Source organism: Bubalus bubalis, chromosome X, assembly GCF_019923935.1.
Source record: "Bubalus bubalis isolate 160015118507 breed Murrah chromosome X, NDDB_SH_1, whole genome shotgun sequence".
In the NCBI taxonomy this organism is placed as follows: Eukaryota; Metazoa; Chordata; class Mammalia; order Artiodactyla; family Bovidae; genus Bubalus; species Bubalus bubalis.
In genome coordinates, this window is record NC_059181.1 from 24,034,042 (window position 1) to 24,046,750 (window position 12,709).

The window sequence follows — 12,709 nt, forward strand, 5'->3', positions numbered from 1 at the left end:
ACTCAGAGACCTTACCAGAACTCTAAAGTTATGCCACTCTCCATAAAGACCTGAACTTCTGAATCTTACTTAGTAATGTCTTTTTGTGGGTAAGAGCAAGCAACTGGTTTAATTTGATGGGTCTTGTTCTGTCTGTTGTGGCCTAAACCACCTAAGCCGGTCCTTTTTTTCCTACTTTTTACCAGTTATGCCATGCTAAAAATCTGCAATTTATACCTAGAGTGGTATTTCCCTGCCTTAAATCAGCTTCGTAACATAATTTTACAACACACTTCTTACATGGATCTTTTTTTAAAAAAAAATATTAATTTGGGGGAATTCCCCAGCAGTCCAGTGGATAAGACTTTGAGCTTTCATTGCCCAGGGCGCCAGTTCGATCCCTGGTCCAGGAACTAAGTTCCCTCAAGCTCCGTGGTGCAGGGGGGAAAAAAGTAATCAATTTGGAGCCAAGCACTGCAGAAAAGGCTTCTATTTTTGATTCTTATTTAATAGACTATATGGAATTCCCCACTCACATTTTACCCTGCCAAATGTTTGTGAAATTCTTGGGTGTTTGGTTCCCTTTTATAGCTGCTTCCACAAAGTATCAAAAAGAGCTGGAGGATGACTTTCCACCTCAGTCTAAGGTTAGCTGGAACAAATTGGTCCCAGTTCTCTCCCAGAGTTCTCCAGATAATTAGAGGGAAGCTGAATGCCTCATGTTTAATAGAATTATTTAGGTTCATTAAATAAAAGGATCCAAGATAAGGAAATTGAATCTGCAGATTCAAGATACAGTTAATTGAGGCTTACAATATTATTCACTTAAGCAGATGTGGGAAAACAGGCAATAACTCATTCAAAGAGAAAAAAGGTGAATATTCATGTCCAGCTCAAGAGAAGCAAGGGAGAAAAATATGAAAACGTGACAATCTTTTCACATAATATTTTTAGAACAATAATGATGCAAATTAGGAAGTTTAGATGGTGTTAAAACAGTAAGAATCCTTGTGATCTGTAGAAAGAGCTATCTATTTTTTTTTTTTTTGGCGGAAACATGTATTTTCCCATGAATCTATTTTCATTATTTTTTTAAAATTTCTAGACCTTTATTTCTCTGGAAAGGGGGTAAAAGGAATAAAATAAAAATGGCACAACTGACACAAACAACTGTTTAGGGGGAAGGAAGGGAGGTGGAGAAATCGATGGGGGAGGGCTCCCCATTATATCAACAGGAGCCTGCAAACTGGGATGCCAGCCTCTCCCCCCAGCACAGCATGAACAACTCTTCCTCCTAGGGTCTCTGCCCTGTCGTACCTTGGGCACCCCCAACCCCGTGGGAGTGGACGGTGAGAAGTTGGATTCCCAGGCTGGGGACAGGAACCGTGCTGGGGGAGGGGCCTGGGGTCAGAACATGCACAGGGAGGGACAGCCAAGGGCACTGTCTCCCCAAGGGAGGGACTTGGGGGGAGGGAGGGGGAGAGTGGATACCAGAGGCTGGCATTGGCTCCTCTTCCAGCATCACGTGAGCGACAGGACAGTCAGAGCCTCCTGGGCAAAGAACTTGACATCCACATCCCGGTCCTGGGTCAGCTTCTCCAGGATGGGCTTGACCTCAGTCTGCAGTGTGCTGTTGTCCAGGATGGACCCGATCTTCTGTAGGGACTTGGCCACGTTGAAGCGGACATTGGCGACGGGGTCCCCAGCCATACACAGCACTGTAGGCAGCATGTGCTTGGTGGTGATGTCCTGCCCACAGACCTCAGACAGCACATTGATGCAGAAGAGTGTAGTCATGCGGTGCAGGTAGTTGGGTTCCTCAGACAGGGTCAGGACCCTTGGGATGACAGCGGCAAGGGCCCACTCCTTCCCAAACTGCTCCACCAGCATCTTCAGGTTGTTGGTGGCCGCCTCGCGGATAGCATAGACATGATCCACAAGCCAGGACATGCACAAGGAGTGGAGCTGTGCATCAAAGAACTCCAGCCCAAACTGTCCAGCCAGAAGAGGCATGTACTCAACGATGACCAGACGCACCCGCCACTTGGCATCCTCCGCAAGCTCCATGATGGTGGGGAGCAGGAACCGGGACAGCTCCTGGATGCCAATCACCTCTTTCATGCAATTGAGGTTGGAGATGATGTTCAGCCGCACATCCGGGCACTCATCCGTCAGCAGAGCCAGGAAGAGGGGCATGATGTGCTCGATGGTGTTATCTTTGCCCAGGATGGGGCAGAGGCTTAGGATGACGGAGGCCAGGGTGGACCTGACATGCTGGTTGGTATCTGAGACCAGCTCCTGGCTGGTAGGCAAGATCTCAGTCAGGATCACATCCTCCTGATAGTCAGCGGAGAGATTTTCACAGAATTCTTTGAGCTTGTAGGAGGCAGCGGCCCTCACCTCAGGCTCACAGTCTTTCATCAGGTTCTGGAAGGCAGGGACCAGGCCCGTCCTGGTGATCTCAGGCCCCACTGCGGTCTGGAGCTCTGTGAACTTGTCAGCCACCATGTAACGGACACGCCAGGATGTGTCCTCGCCAGCGTGGCACACAGTGATCATCACCAGGGCCTCTAGGGCCTCCTGGGGCAGGAGCTGGGCGATGTTCACGCACACTTCCACCATTAGCAGCCGCACCGAATCCTGCTCGTCAGAGGCCAGGTTGGAGAATATGGGGATGATCTCACTCTTGATGTCGTCAATCTCAAGCACCTTGGCAAAATCCCCCAGGTTGGAGGCTGCTGCACACCGCACCAAGAGGTTGTCATCTGAGCACAGGTCCCGGAAGCACTGTAGAAGTTCTGCCTTGATGGCAATGGACACGCCAGGGTAGCAGACGGAGAAAAGGCTGCAGGCTGAGATGCGGGAGTTGACCAAGTCGCCGCCCACCAGCCGCTTCACGAGTGGCACAAAGTGGTCCTCGAGATGGGAGGGTGAGTGCTCATGCGAGATGGCCCTCAGGGACTGCACTGCCTTCTCCCGCACTATGGCCTCCTCCACCACGGCCAGCAACTCTAGGGGTGGAAGCAGGTAGTGAACATACTCGGGACCTCCGACCAGAGGGGTGAAGGTGCCCAGCTGCTGGGCTAGGGCCAAGAGGACCTCGTCCTCGTCGTATAGGATGTCTATAATGAGGGGCAGAAGCTCACTGCGGGTCTTTTCAACTCCAAGGGCCAACGCAATGGTGGACAGCTTATTGATGCTGTTGATGCGAAGCTGAATATCCTCATTCTGGAGCTCGTCTATGAGGATGGACATGGGGTTGAGCGAGTCATCGCCGTCAGCCTCCGCCATCTCAGTTCCTCTCAGGCTGCAGCCAGCGCTTTGCTAAAACAGGGATAGGGAATGGGTGGAATGGGAGGAGTAAAGAAAGGCATGAAGATGCCTGAGCCACTTTACCAGGGCAACCCCACAGTCATTGGCCATGCTACCCCTAATTGAGCCTGTGTTTCTTTATTTCATTTGAACAAATGAAGTCCCACCTACCACCCATTTGCCATTGGCTGAAGGGACCAGATTAACTTTGCACTAGCGTGTGGTTGGTTTGCGATGTGTGCAGGACAGGAGGGGGGAGCACGCAGTGGTTCGTTGGGGGTGGGGAACGCATGAAACTTGTGGGGGGAGTGGGGCGGGGCTTCCTTGGAGCCTCTGATGGTAAAGAGTCCATGTGCAATGCAGGAGACCCTGGTTTGATCTCTAGGTTGGGATTATCCCCGGAGAAGGGAATGGCTACCCACTCCAGGTTCTCGCCTGGGGAATCCCATGGACAGAGGAACTTGGCGGGCTACAGTCCATGGGGTGGCAAAGAGTTGGACAGGGCTTAGTGACTAATGCACACATGCAAAGGAGAGGAGGATTCTATTTTCATTATTAATTAGAAAACTTGACGTGCAAATGGTCTGGATATCTGCTTCTTATCAAGAAGAAAGACTGAAATGTAAAATGAACTTTTAATTTTAGAAGAATTTCAGATTTAAGAAAAATTATTAGGATAGTACAAAGGGTTCTCAAATATTCCACACCAGTTTTCCGTTTTGTAACATCTTATCTTGGTGTGATACTTTGTTCACAATGGGCGAACCAGGATTCATATATTAGTGTTAACTGAAGTGCCTTCTTTATTCAGATTCGTTTGCTCTTCTTTATCTGATACCCTTTTTCTGTTCCTAGATCCCACCACCCAGGTTTATCACATGACATTTTGTTGTCAGGTCTCCTCTAGACTATGATAGGTTCTCAAACTTTTCTTGTTTTTCATGACTTTTGACCGTTTTGAATACTATTCAGGTGTTTTGTAGAATGTCCCTTACTTGGGATGTGTTTGACGTTTATCTTAGGGATAGGCTGAGGTTGTGTATCCTTGGGAAGAAGACCACAGAGGTAAAATGCCATTTTTGTTTCCTCATTGTAAAGTTGCTCTTTCTACCCCTTTCTATACTGTGGTCTTTGGAAGAAAGTGACTCCACACTTACGGTGTAGGGAGGAAAGACTGAATTTTAACTGTAATAGAAAAAATAATTATCATTGGCAAACATTCTAATTGGAAAGTGATTAATATCATAAGTGCATTTGGCAGGCTCCTTTGACCAGTAAACTCAGAGATGTGTATTTTGTGGCTAACATATTAGTAGGCAAAATGGGCGGCCCTATTTCTTAGAACCAGACTCTTCTTTAGGGCAATTTCTTTGTCTTGGGAGATGGCCAGAATTACAGGCGCTGAAATTTTAATTTACCGCTGCTACCAGTGGTGGGCTACAGTCCATAGGGTCGCACAGAGTCAGACATGACTGAAGCACACATGCTCTCACCTCTTCTCAGAGATATTTCAGGTCTTACACACTCTTGTGTCACACGTGAGCAAACATCCAAACCACCTTCTTGTTGTTGTTTAGTCACCTATTCATTTCCCAGACTTTTGTGACCCTATGGACTGTAGGCCGCTAGGCATCTCTGTCCATGGGGTTTCATAGGCAAGAATACTGGAGTGGGTTGCCATTTCCTTCTCCAGGGGATCTTCCTCCCCCAGGACTTGTTAAAATGCAAATCCTACAGCCCCACTGGAGACAACTGAGTCAGAAACATTGCGGGTGGAGCTCTGAAATCAGAGTTTTAACAAACCGTCGAGGTGATTTGGCATTCCCTAGGGGTTGGAGAAGGTAATGGCACCCCACTCCAGTACTCTTGCCTGGAAAATCACATGGAGGGAGGAGCCCGGTGGGCTGCAGTCCATGAAGTCGCTAAGAGTTGGACATAACTGAGCGACTTCACTTTTACTTTTTACTTTCATACATTGGAGAAGGAAATGGCAACCCACTCCAGTGTTCTTGCCTAGAGAATCCCAGGGACGGGGGAGCCTTGTGGGCTGCTGTCTCTGTCGCACAAAGTCAGACACAACTGAAGTGATTTAGTAGCAGCAGCAGCAGTGGTCAGTGGCAAAGAATCCACCTACCAATGCAGCAGGTGCACAATTGCTCTCATTTCACACACTAACTAAATAATGTTCAAAATTCTCCAATCTAGGCTTCAACAGGACATGAACAAGAGCTTCCAGATGTCCAAGCTGGATTTAGAAAAGGCAGAGGAAGCAGATATCAAATTTCGAATATCTGTTGGATTATAGAAAAGCAAAAGAATTCCAGAAAAGCATCTGTTTTATTGAATACCCTAAATCCTTTTACTGTGTGGATCACAACAAACTGTGGAAAAATTTTAAAGACATGGGAATCCCAGACTACCTTACCTGCCTCCTGCAAAACCTATATGCATATCTAGAAGCAACAGTTAGAACCGGACATGGAACAGCAGACTGGTTGCAAATCGTGAAGGGAGTACAGCAAGGCTGTATATGTCACTCTGCTTAATTAACTTATATGCAGAGTACATCATGTGAAATTCTGGGCTGGATGAAGCACAAGCTGGAATCAAGATTGCTGGGAGAAATATCAGTAACCTCAGATATGCAGATGACACCATCCTTATGGCAGAAAGCAAAGAGGAATTAAAGAGCATCTTGATGAAGGCGAAAGAGGAGAGTGAAAAATCTGGCTTAAAACCCAACATTCAAAAAAAGAAGATCATGGCATCGAGTCCCATCACTTCATGGAAAATAGATGGGGAAACAATGGAAACAGTGACTGACTTTGTATTCATAGGTTCCAAAATTACTGCAGATGTTGACTGCAGCCCTAAAATTAAAAGATGTTTGTTACTTGGAAGAAAAGCTATGACAAACCTAAACAGCATATTAAAAAGCAGAGGCATTACTTTTCCAACAAAGGTCCATCTAGTCAAAGCTATAGTTTTTCCAATAGTCATGTATGAATTCCAAGTCATGTATGAGACTTGGACCATAAAGAAGGCTGAGTGCCAAAGGATTGATGCTTTTGAGCTGTGGTATTGGAGAACACTCTTAATAGTGTCTTGGACTGCAAGGAGATCAAACCAGTCAATCCTAAAGGAAATCAGTCCTGAATATTCATTGGAAAGACTGATGCTGAAGCTGAAGCTCCAATACTGTGGCCACCTGATTTGAGGAGTTAACTCATTGGAAAAGACCTTGATGCTGGGACAGATTGAAGGCAAGTGGAGAAGGGGACAACAGAGGATGAGAGGGTTGGATGGCATCACCTGCTTGATGGACATGAGTTTGAGTAAACTCCAGGAGATGGTAAAGGACAGGGAAGCCTGGTGTGCTGCAGTCCATGGGGTCGCAAAAAGTCACAACTGAGTGACTGAAAAACAACAATCACCCAGGTAGCACAGTGGTAAAGTATCTGCCTGCAAATTCAGGAGACGCAAGAGACTGGTTGATCTCTCTTTTGGAAGATCCCCTGGAGAAGGAAATGACAAGCCACTCCAGTAGTCGTTCCTGGAAAATCCCGTGGACAGAGGAGGCTGGCTGGCTACAGTCCATGGGGTCACAGAGTCAGACAAGACTGAGCACATTGATACTGACTGCAGTGCCCATAGATTCAAAACACCTTAGCGGCATTAGCTTAATTCTGGGTTCAACTGCTGCCTCAGAATTACAGTTTGTGTTGGGCCTTTATCTTTCAGTTAGGATTGCTACAAGGAACAATCTTTGATATTTGCTTCAGGCTTTTCTGTGACTCATTTTATGGACTCTGCTATTTGCCATAGTTTCCTCTACATAAGGCCCCAGTTGAATTCCTCCACTTTGAAAACCCTGTTTTCACTAAGAAACTGATGTAAGATCCGTTCTGGGAGAAAGAGAGTGGTATGGTATGTTGCTTTGGCTTCTGGAAGGCTTATAGTCTCGATTAACACAACTATACTGACTCCTTGTATTCCTACATTTATTCCTTCATAGGATGGTCCCTGCTCCATTTTACAAAATTATTTTTGTATTTGTACTGTACATTTCTGGAAATTAATAATATCAATCAGCATGTTCAGTTCAGTTCAGTCGCTCAGTCGTGTCTGACTCTTTGCGACCGCCAGGCCTCCCTGTCCATCACCAACTCCAGGAGTTCACTCAAACTCATGTCCATCGAGTCAGTGATGCCATCCAGCCATCTCATCCTCTCTTGTCCCCTTCTCCTCCTGCCTCCAATCCCTCCCAGCAGTCATTTAACCTTTGCATCTTCCCTAAGTTAAAAAAATGTTTTTCATTGAAATATAGTTAGTTTACAATAATGTGTTAGTTTCCTAGCTACAGCAAAGTGATTCCAATATATATTTTTAATATATTTATATATATAAATCTTTTTCTTTCCACTCTAAGTTTTAAATTCATTATTTTTCCCATTTTACAGATAAGAGAATGAAGAGTCAGATGACTCATCTTCCTAAAGGTCCCCCAAATATGAAGTGGTGAACTAGGGGCTGAAACTCACCTCTGTCACTCTCAGCTGGTGCTTCTCAGGATTCCTGAAGTTTAGAAGCAGCAGCTGCGTGGTTTAGAAGATAGAACCCAGGTGGCTGGTTATAATCACTGGAACCTGGCGCTTCTTGCGGACTTGGCTTTCTCATTCAACAATGGCGGATAATAATGCTCTCCTCACAGAAATTGTCTTAAGAGTTGGAGAAAATCATGGATATAAAGTACTTTCGGAATCCCGTGTTCATGGTAAGTAGTTGTCTTGCCGCTCACACTGTTCACTGAACCCAGAGTAGATAAGGAGTGACCGGGGAAGATGGAAGAAGACTTGAAGAGCTGTGGGGACTGCAGTCATGTTTATTCTCTGGGCAGCAGCAGCCGCTGCAGGGAGTCTTCAAAGACTACTGATATGCTAGGACAGACAAAAGTGGCCCATGGCCAAGTGGGTGCGCAGGCCCAGTGCTACCAAGGTCAGCAATATCGTTGTTGATAGAACGTAAGGTATGAGGCTGTGAGAGAGTGGGACAGGAGAGCCTGACTGACTCCGTGTTGTCAGTTAACTTCTCCACAATCCACCTCTCAGGGTCTTCTGTCCCACTGTTTACATAGGCTCGGCCCTCTGTGGCTTTTTTCTGGCGAACACCGCTGCTGCTTGTACCCATATTCCACAACAACAGTGAAAGCTACAATAACAAACCACTAGAGTGCAGGCTACACACCCAACACAGAGCAAACTCCAATGCCAGGTACTGGACAGGCTGCCCACCATTCTTGCACTGGGTCTCCAGTTAGGCTTTGCACATCATGGATTTCTCACATCCTGTGGCTCCACACAGAGCATAACAGGGGAACTCATGATAGACCTCAGGGAGAGTACAAATACACCTTTCAACACTGAGGCAGTTCCCTGTGGTCCTGGCCAGGTGACCTGCACACGAGGGGACCAGGTGCCTGTCACCCAGGGTACAACCTGAAAGTCATGTTGCAGCCCTTGCCCACATGGGGCTAGGAAAGCTACCCACCACATGTGGGGTGTCTTTATCTTCCATGGCCAAGTCCAGTCCACCATCTGTCCTTGTGCAGTCTCTTTTGGGGCTGGCAACAGGATATTACCTTGGGTTCCATAGCCAGGTTTTAGGCGAATATCTGTTGTTACCACCTGCAGTTGTATTGGTGCAGTAGCACAATGCAGAAGAGCCTACACCGGGGTGATTCCACCCCTGTGTGGTTTTTCATTGAGAATCTGTAAAACCCCCCATATGTGTCGGGTCTACCCCTTCAAGAAGGGGGGAATCAATAGACAGCTTCAAGCCTTGTTTTAACAAACCATTATATGGCTCAACCAGATCCCTGCCTGTGGGTGATAAGGGACATGAAATACCCATTGAATTCCCAGCCTCTGTGCCCAGTGCTGGACTTCTTTTCCAGTGAAATGGGTACCCTGGTCACTCGCTATAATCAGAGGATGGCCATACATGGCTGTCAGGCAGTCAGGCACCTTAAGCGTACAGCGTTAGTCAGCAGCCTTACATGGCCAGGCAAACAGCGAACCTGTCGCTACATCTATAGCTGTTAAAGCAAAGCTGGCATTCTTTGCTAGTGGCAGAGGCCCTACAAATTTCACTTGCCACTGAGTCAAAGAAATTCTCCCCCTCACCACCTGTCCATCAGTGGCTGCCAGCCTGTGGGGGTGAAGAGCTTCCCAGGCACGTGTGGAACAATCATGGCAGGCATCTTCTATTTCTCTCCAAGAAATAGGAAGATCCCACCCTTTGGCAATTGCCCACATGGTTTTTGTCCCTGTGTGATGCAGGCGCTGGTGTAGCCAAGCCACCTCATTAGGAGGGTGCAGCCTTCACAGTTCACTGTCTACATCATAGTACATAGCCTTTACAGTACAATGTACATCATGGGACACAGCCTTCACAGTACACTGTTTTACATCTGCAAAAGAATCAGAGGTTAGTAGCACATCATCAATATAATGAAAGAGTTTCATCAATGCAGGGCAGTTCCATTTTTCCAAATCTCCTGCAGCCAGCCCGTGACAGATTGTTGGGCTATGTAGATATCCTTGGGGGAGGACTTGGAACATCCACTGACACCCTTCCCAAGTGGATGCAAACTGGTCTTGACTCTCAGCAGCTATAGCTTTGGAGGAAAAAGCATTCACTAAGTCTGCCACTTAGTGATAAGTGCCCAGCACTGTAGTTAACGGGTCCATCAAGTCGTGGATGGATGGCACCGTGGCATGCACAGGCAGCCTCACTTTATCCAGTTCCCTGTAGTCTGCAGTCATCTGCCAAGAGCCACTGGGCTTCTGGATGGACCACACAGGGAGTTGAATGGGCTCTGTACAGGACGTACATGTCCACTTTCACCAGCTCAGCAATGGTGGTGCCTATTTCTTTGTGGTCACCTGGTCGACGATATTGTCTCACAGTTTCTACCCTCCAGGGTGTCGGCAACATCTGTGGGGGATGCTCTGCATATCCCCTCACGACTGCCTTCACAACACACACTTGGAGACAGAATTCCTCCACAGAGGTCTGCAACACAAGACCTTGCAAGACATCTATCCCCAAAATATATTCCAGAATTGGGGACACATATACAATGTATACTCGCACAGGAAGCTGCCCAATTTCCAGTGGTAAAGACACAGCCTCTACTTCAATGCTTTGGGCACCGTAGCCATCGATATATGTACTGCGGCCAGGAAACTGTTCTGGTTTGCCATGTACCAGGCTGCATTCATCACCAGGGTCAACGAGGGCCATTACTCTTTGTACATTGGTCAGCAACCAGTGAATTACATGTTCCACATGGGGCCTCCAGTCCCTGCTTGGGCTCTCTGGGTGGGTACCTTGACCTGAGCCCTATTCAAAACAGAACAGCATCAGCAGAGACATCTCCAGTTGGCATAAAGTCCTCTATCTGAACTGCCTGTACCTCATGCTGTGGGCGCTTTCCACACTTAGTAAACTGCTGCTCCGGGCTCAATTGCTTCCACAGCTCTAGGAGTACAGCATTAGGTTGCTTATCAATTTTGTTTCTGTCAAGACCTGCTGCTAGCGAATCAGCCCACACTTGTACTGCTGTTATCCAGGTGGGGCCTTTAACAGCTCAACCCCGCTTGGGGGCTTTCACGGTTCTAATCCCTTTAGCCTGCTGCTGCTGCCCTTTTGTGTTTCTCAAGCTGGCCAGATGAGGTGCCCCACATAGGGTGTAAGTATAGCAGGTAGGGATCCAAAATAGGCAGATGGAGCACTGGTTAAAATGGTGTCTCGCATACCACCGGTAAAAGGCTTATCATCTGGGCTCCAGGCATTTAGGTTAAACATCGCCTGTCTCATGCCCAATTCTCTCACCACTTGGGTTAACACGGCACAAGTATGCCATTTACTTATGGTATTTGGGAACTCTCCTGCGTTGGTCTGAATGGTGCAGATGGCAGCATTGATCCATTTCATCAGGCTGTGTGTTTGATTAGGTGCACCCTATGTGAGTCACCTAGCATTCTGAGACACCATGGTCCCCAAGGCCATGCAGCTCTTGTCCTAGCATCTGCATCTGTTGCTCCAGTTCCTTTGCCCATCTCTGCAGTTCATGCACTGGTGCAGCATCACAGAGAGCATTCTCCATGTTTTCCTTCAAGGCAGTCAATAAAGTTCACCCCATGGTGTCAGCAGCAGCACGCACCACTTTTTTTTCCGAAAGCTCACCACTTGTAACATCTTTATAATACTCTCTGTGCACTTGTGCAACATCAGGGAGAGCATTCCCCATGTATGCCTTCAAGGCAGTCAACAAAATCCACCTCACGGTGTTAGCAGCAGTATGTGCAGATTTGTCTGGCAAGTGAGAGCTCAGTGCCTATAGTATCTTTTCAATATTATCCGATGACCCATTTACCACCTCCCAGTCTTCCATCAGGGCCCATACTGAGAGGACAGCAGCCACCAGATACCACATGTTCTGTGGTGGCCACTGGCTTCCTCCCTGCCTCAGGCTCCCCTACCTGCTAGGTATGCTCCTGGCTACACCAATTGTCTTGCCACTCACACTGTTCACTGAACCCATGATAGATAAGGTGCAGCCAGGGAAGATGGGAGAAGACTCAAGGAGCTGTGGGGACTGCAGACATATTTATTTTCTCTGGGCAGCAGCAGCAGCGAGTCTTCAAAGACTACTGATATACTAGGATATACAAAAGTGGCCCATGGCCAAGTGGGCACTCAGGCGCAGTGCTACCAAGGTTAGCAACATCACTGTTTGCAGAACATAAGGTATGAGGCCATGAGAGAGTGGGACAGGAGAGCCTGACTGATGCCATGTTGTTTATTAATTTCTCCATAGTACTCAACAAATATGTTCTTTCTTTCAAAGCCCTTTGCCCACAGGAAATTATTGTTTAATTTAATTGTGTAACTAATAGTACCTGGGGCTTCTCAGGTGGTTCAGTGGTAAAAAACCTGCCAGCCAAGGCAGGAGACATAAGAGACCCAGGTTCGATCCCTGAGTTGGAAAGATCCCCTGGAGGAGGGCATGGCAACCCATTCCAGTATTCTTGCCTGGAGAATCCCGTGGACAGAGGAGCCTGGTGGGCTACGGTCCCTTGGGTCATGAAGAGTCAGACATGACTAAAGCGACTTAGCACGAATAGTACCTGAGTTAATGATCACTTTCTATTTGTAAAGGAATAAGTTAAGAATGAAGAAAATATTGCTAATTGTACTCATATTGGCACTGCAGTTTGTATCTCTACTTAAAATTCTTTTTAAAGAAGTTTTTCTATTATACACAGATTTAAAAGTAAAAAGTTTAAGAGCCTGATAGGGCAACTTAAAAAAGGCATGCAAGTTATATATAGATTTGTTATTTTATCTTTGA

The 12,709-nt window shown here is 47.0% G+C and overlaps 1 protein-coding gene and 1 long non-coding RNA gene across 2 annotated transcripts in view; one reads left to right on the forward strand and one right to left on the reverse strand.

Moving 5' to 3' along the window:
• Positions 1–7,923, forward strand: part of LOC123331767 — a 91,710-nt gene extending 83,787 nt beyond the window's left edge. Inside the window, exon 4 of the long non-coding RNA XR_006548538.1 lies at positions 7,752–7,923. This is a non-coding gene — a long non-coding RNA (uncharacterized LOC123331767). The remainder of the gene's footprint in view (positions 1–7,751) is intronic.
• LOC102412546 (serine/threonine-protein phosphatase 2A 65 kDa regulatory subunit A alpha isoform) lies at positions 794–7,972 on the reverse strand. The gene is made up of 2 exons (XM_044936790.1): positions 7,833–7,972; positions 794–3,303 (listed from the first exon to the last, which is right to left on the reverse strand). Exon 2 carries the CDS (start codon positions 3,268–3,270, stop codon positions 1,501–1,503), a length of 1,770 nt encoding a protein of 589 aa, XP_044792725.1. The 5' UTR covers positions 3,271–3,303; positions 7,833–7,972; the 3' UTR covers positions 794–1,500.
• Positions 7,973–12,709: the final 4,737 nt, after the last annotated feature.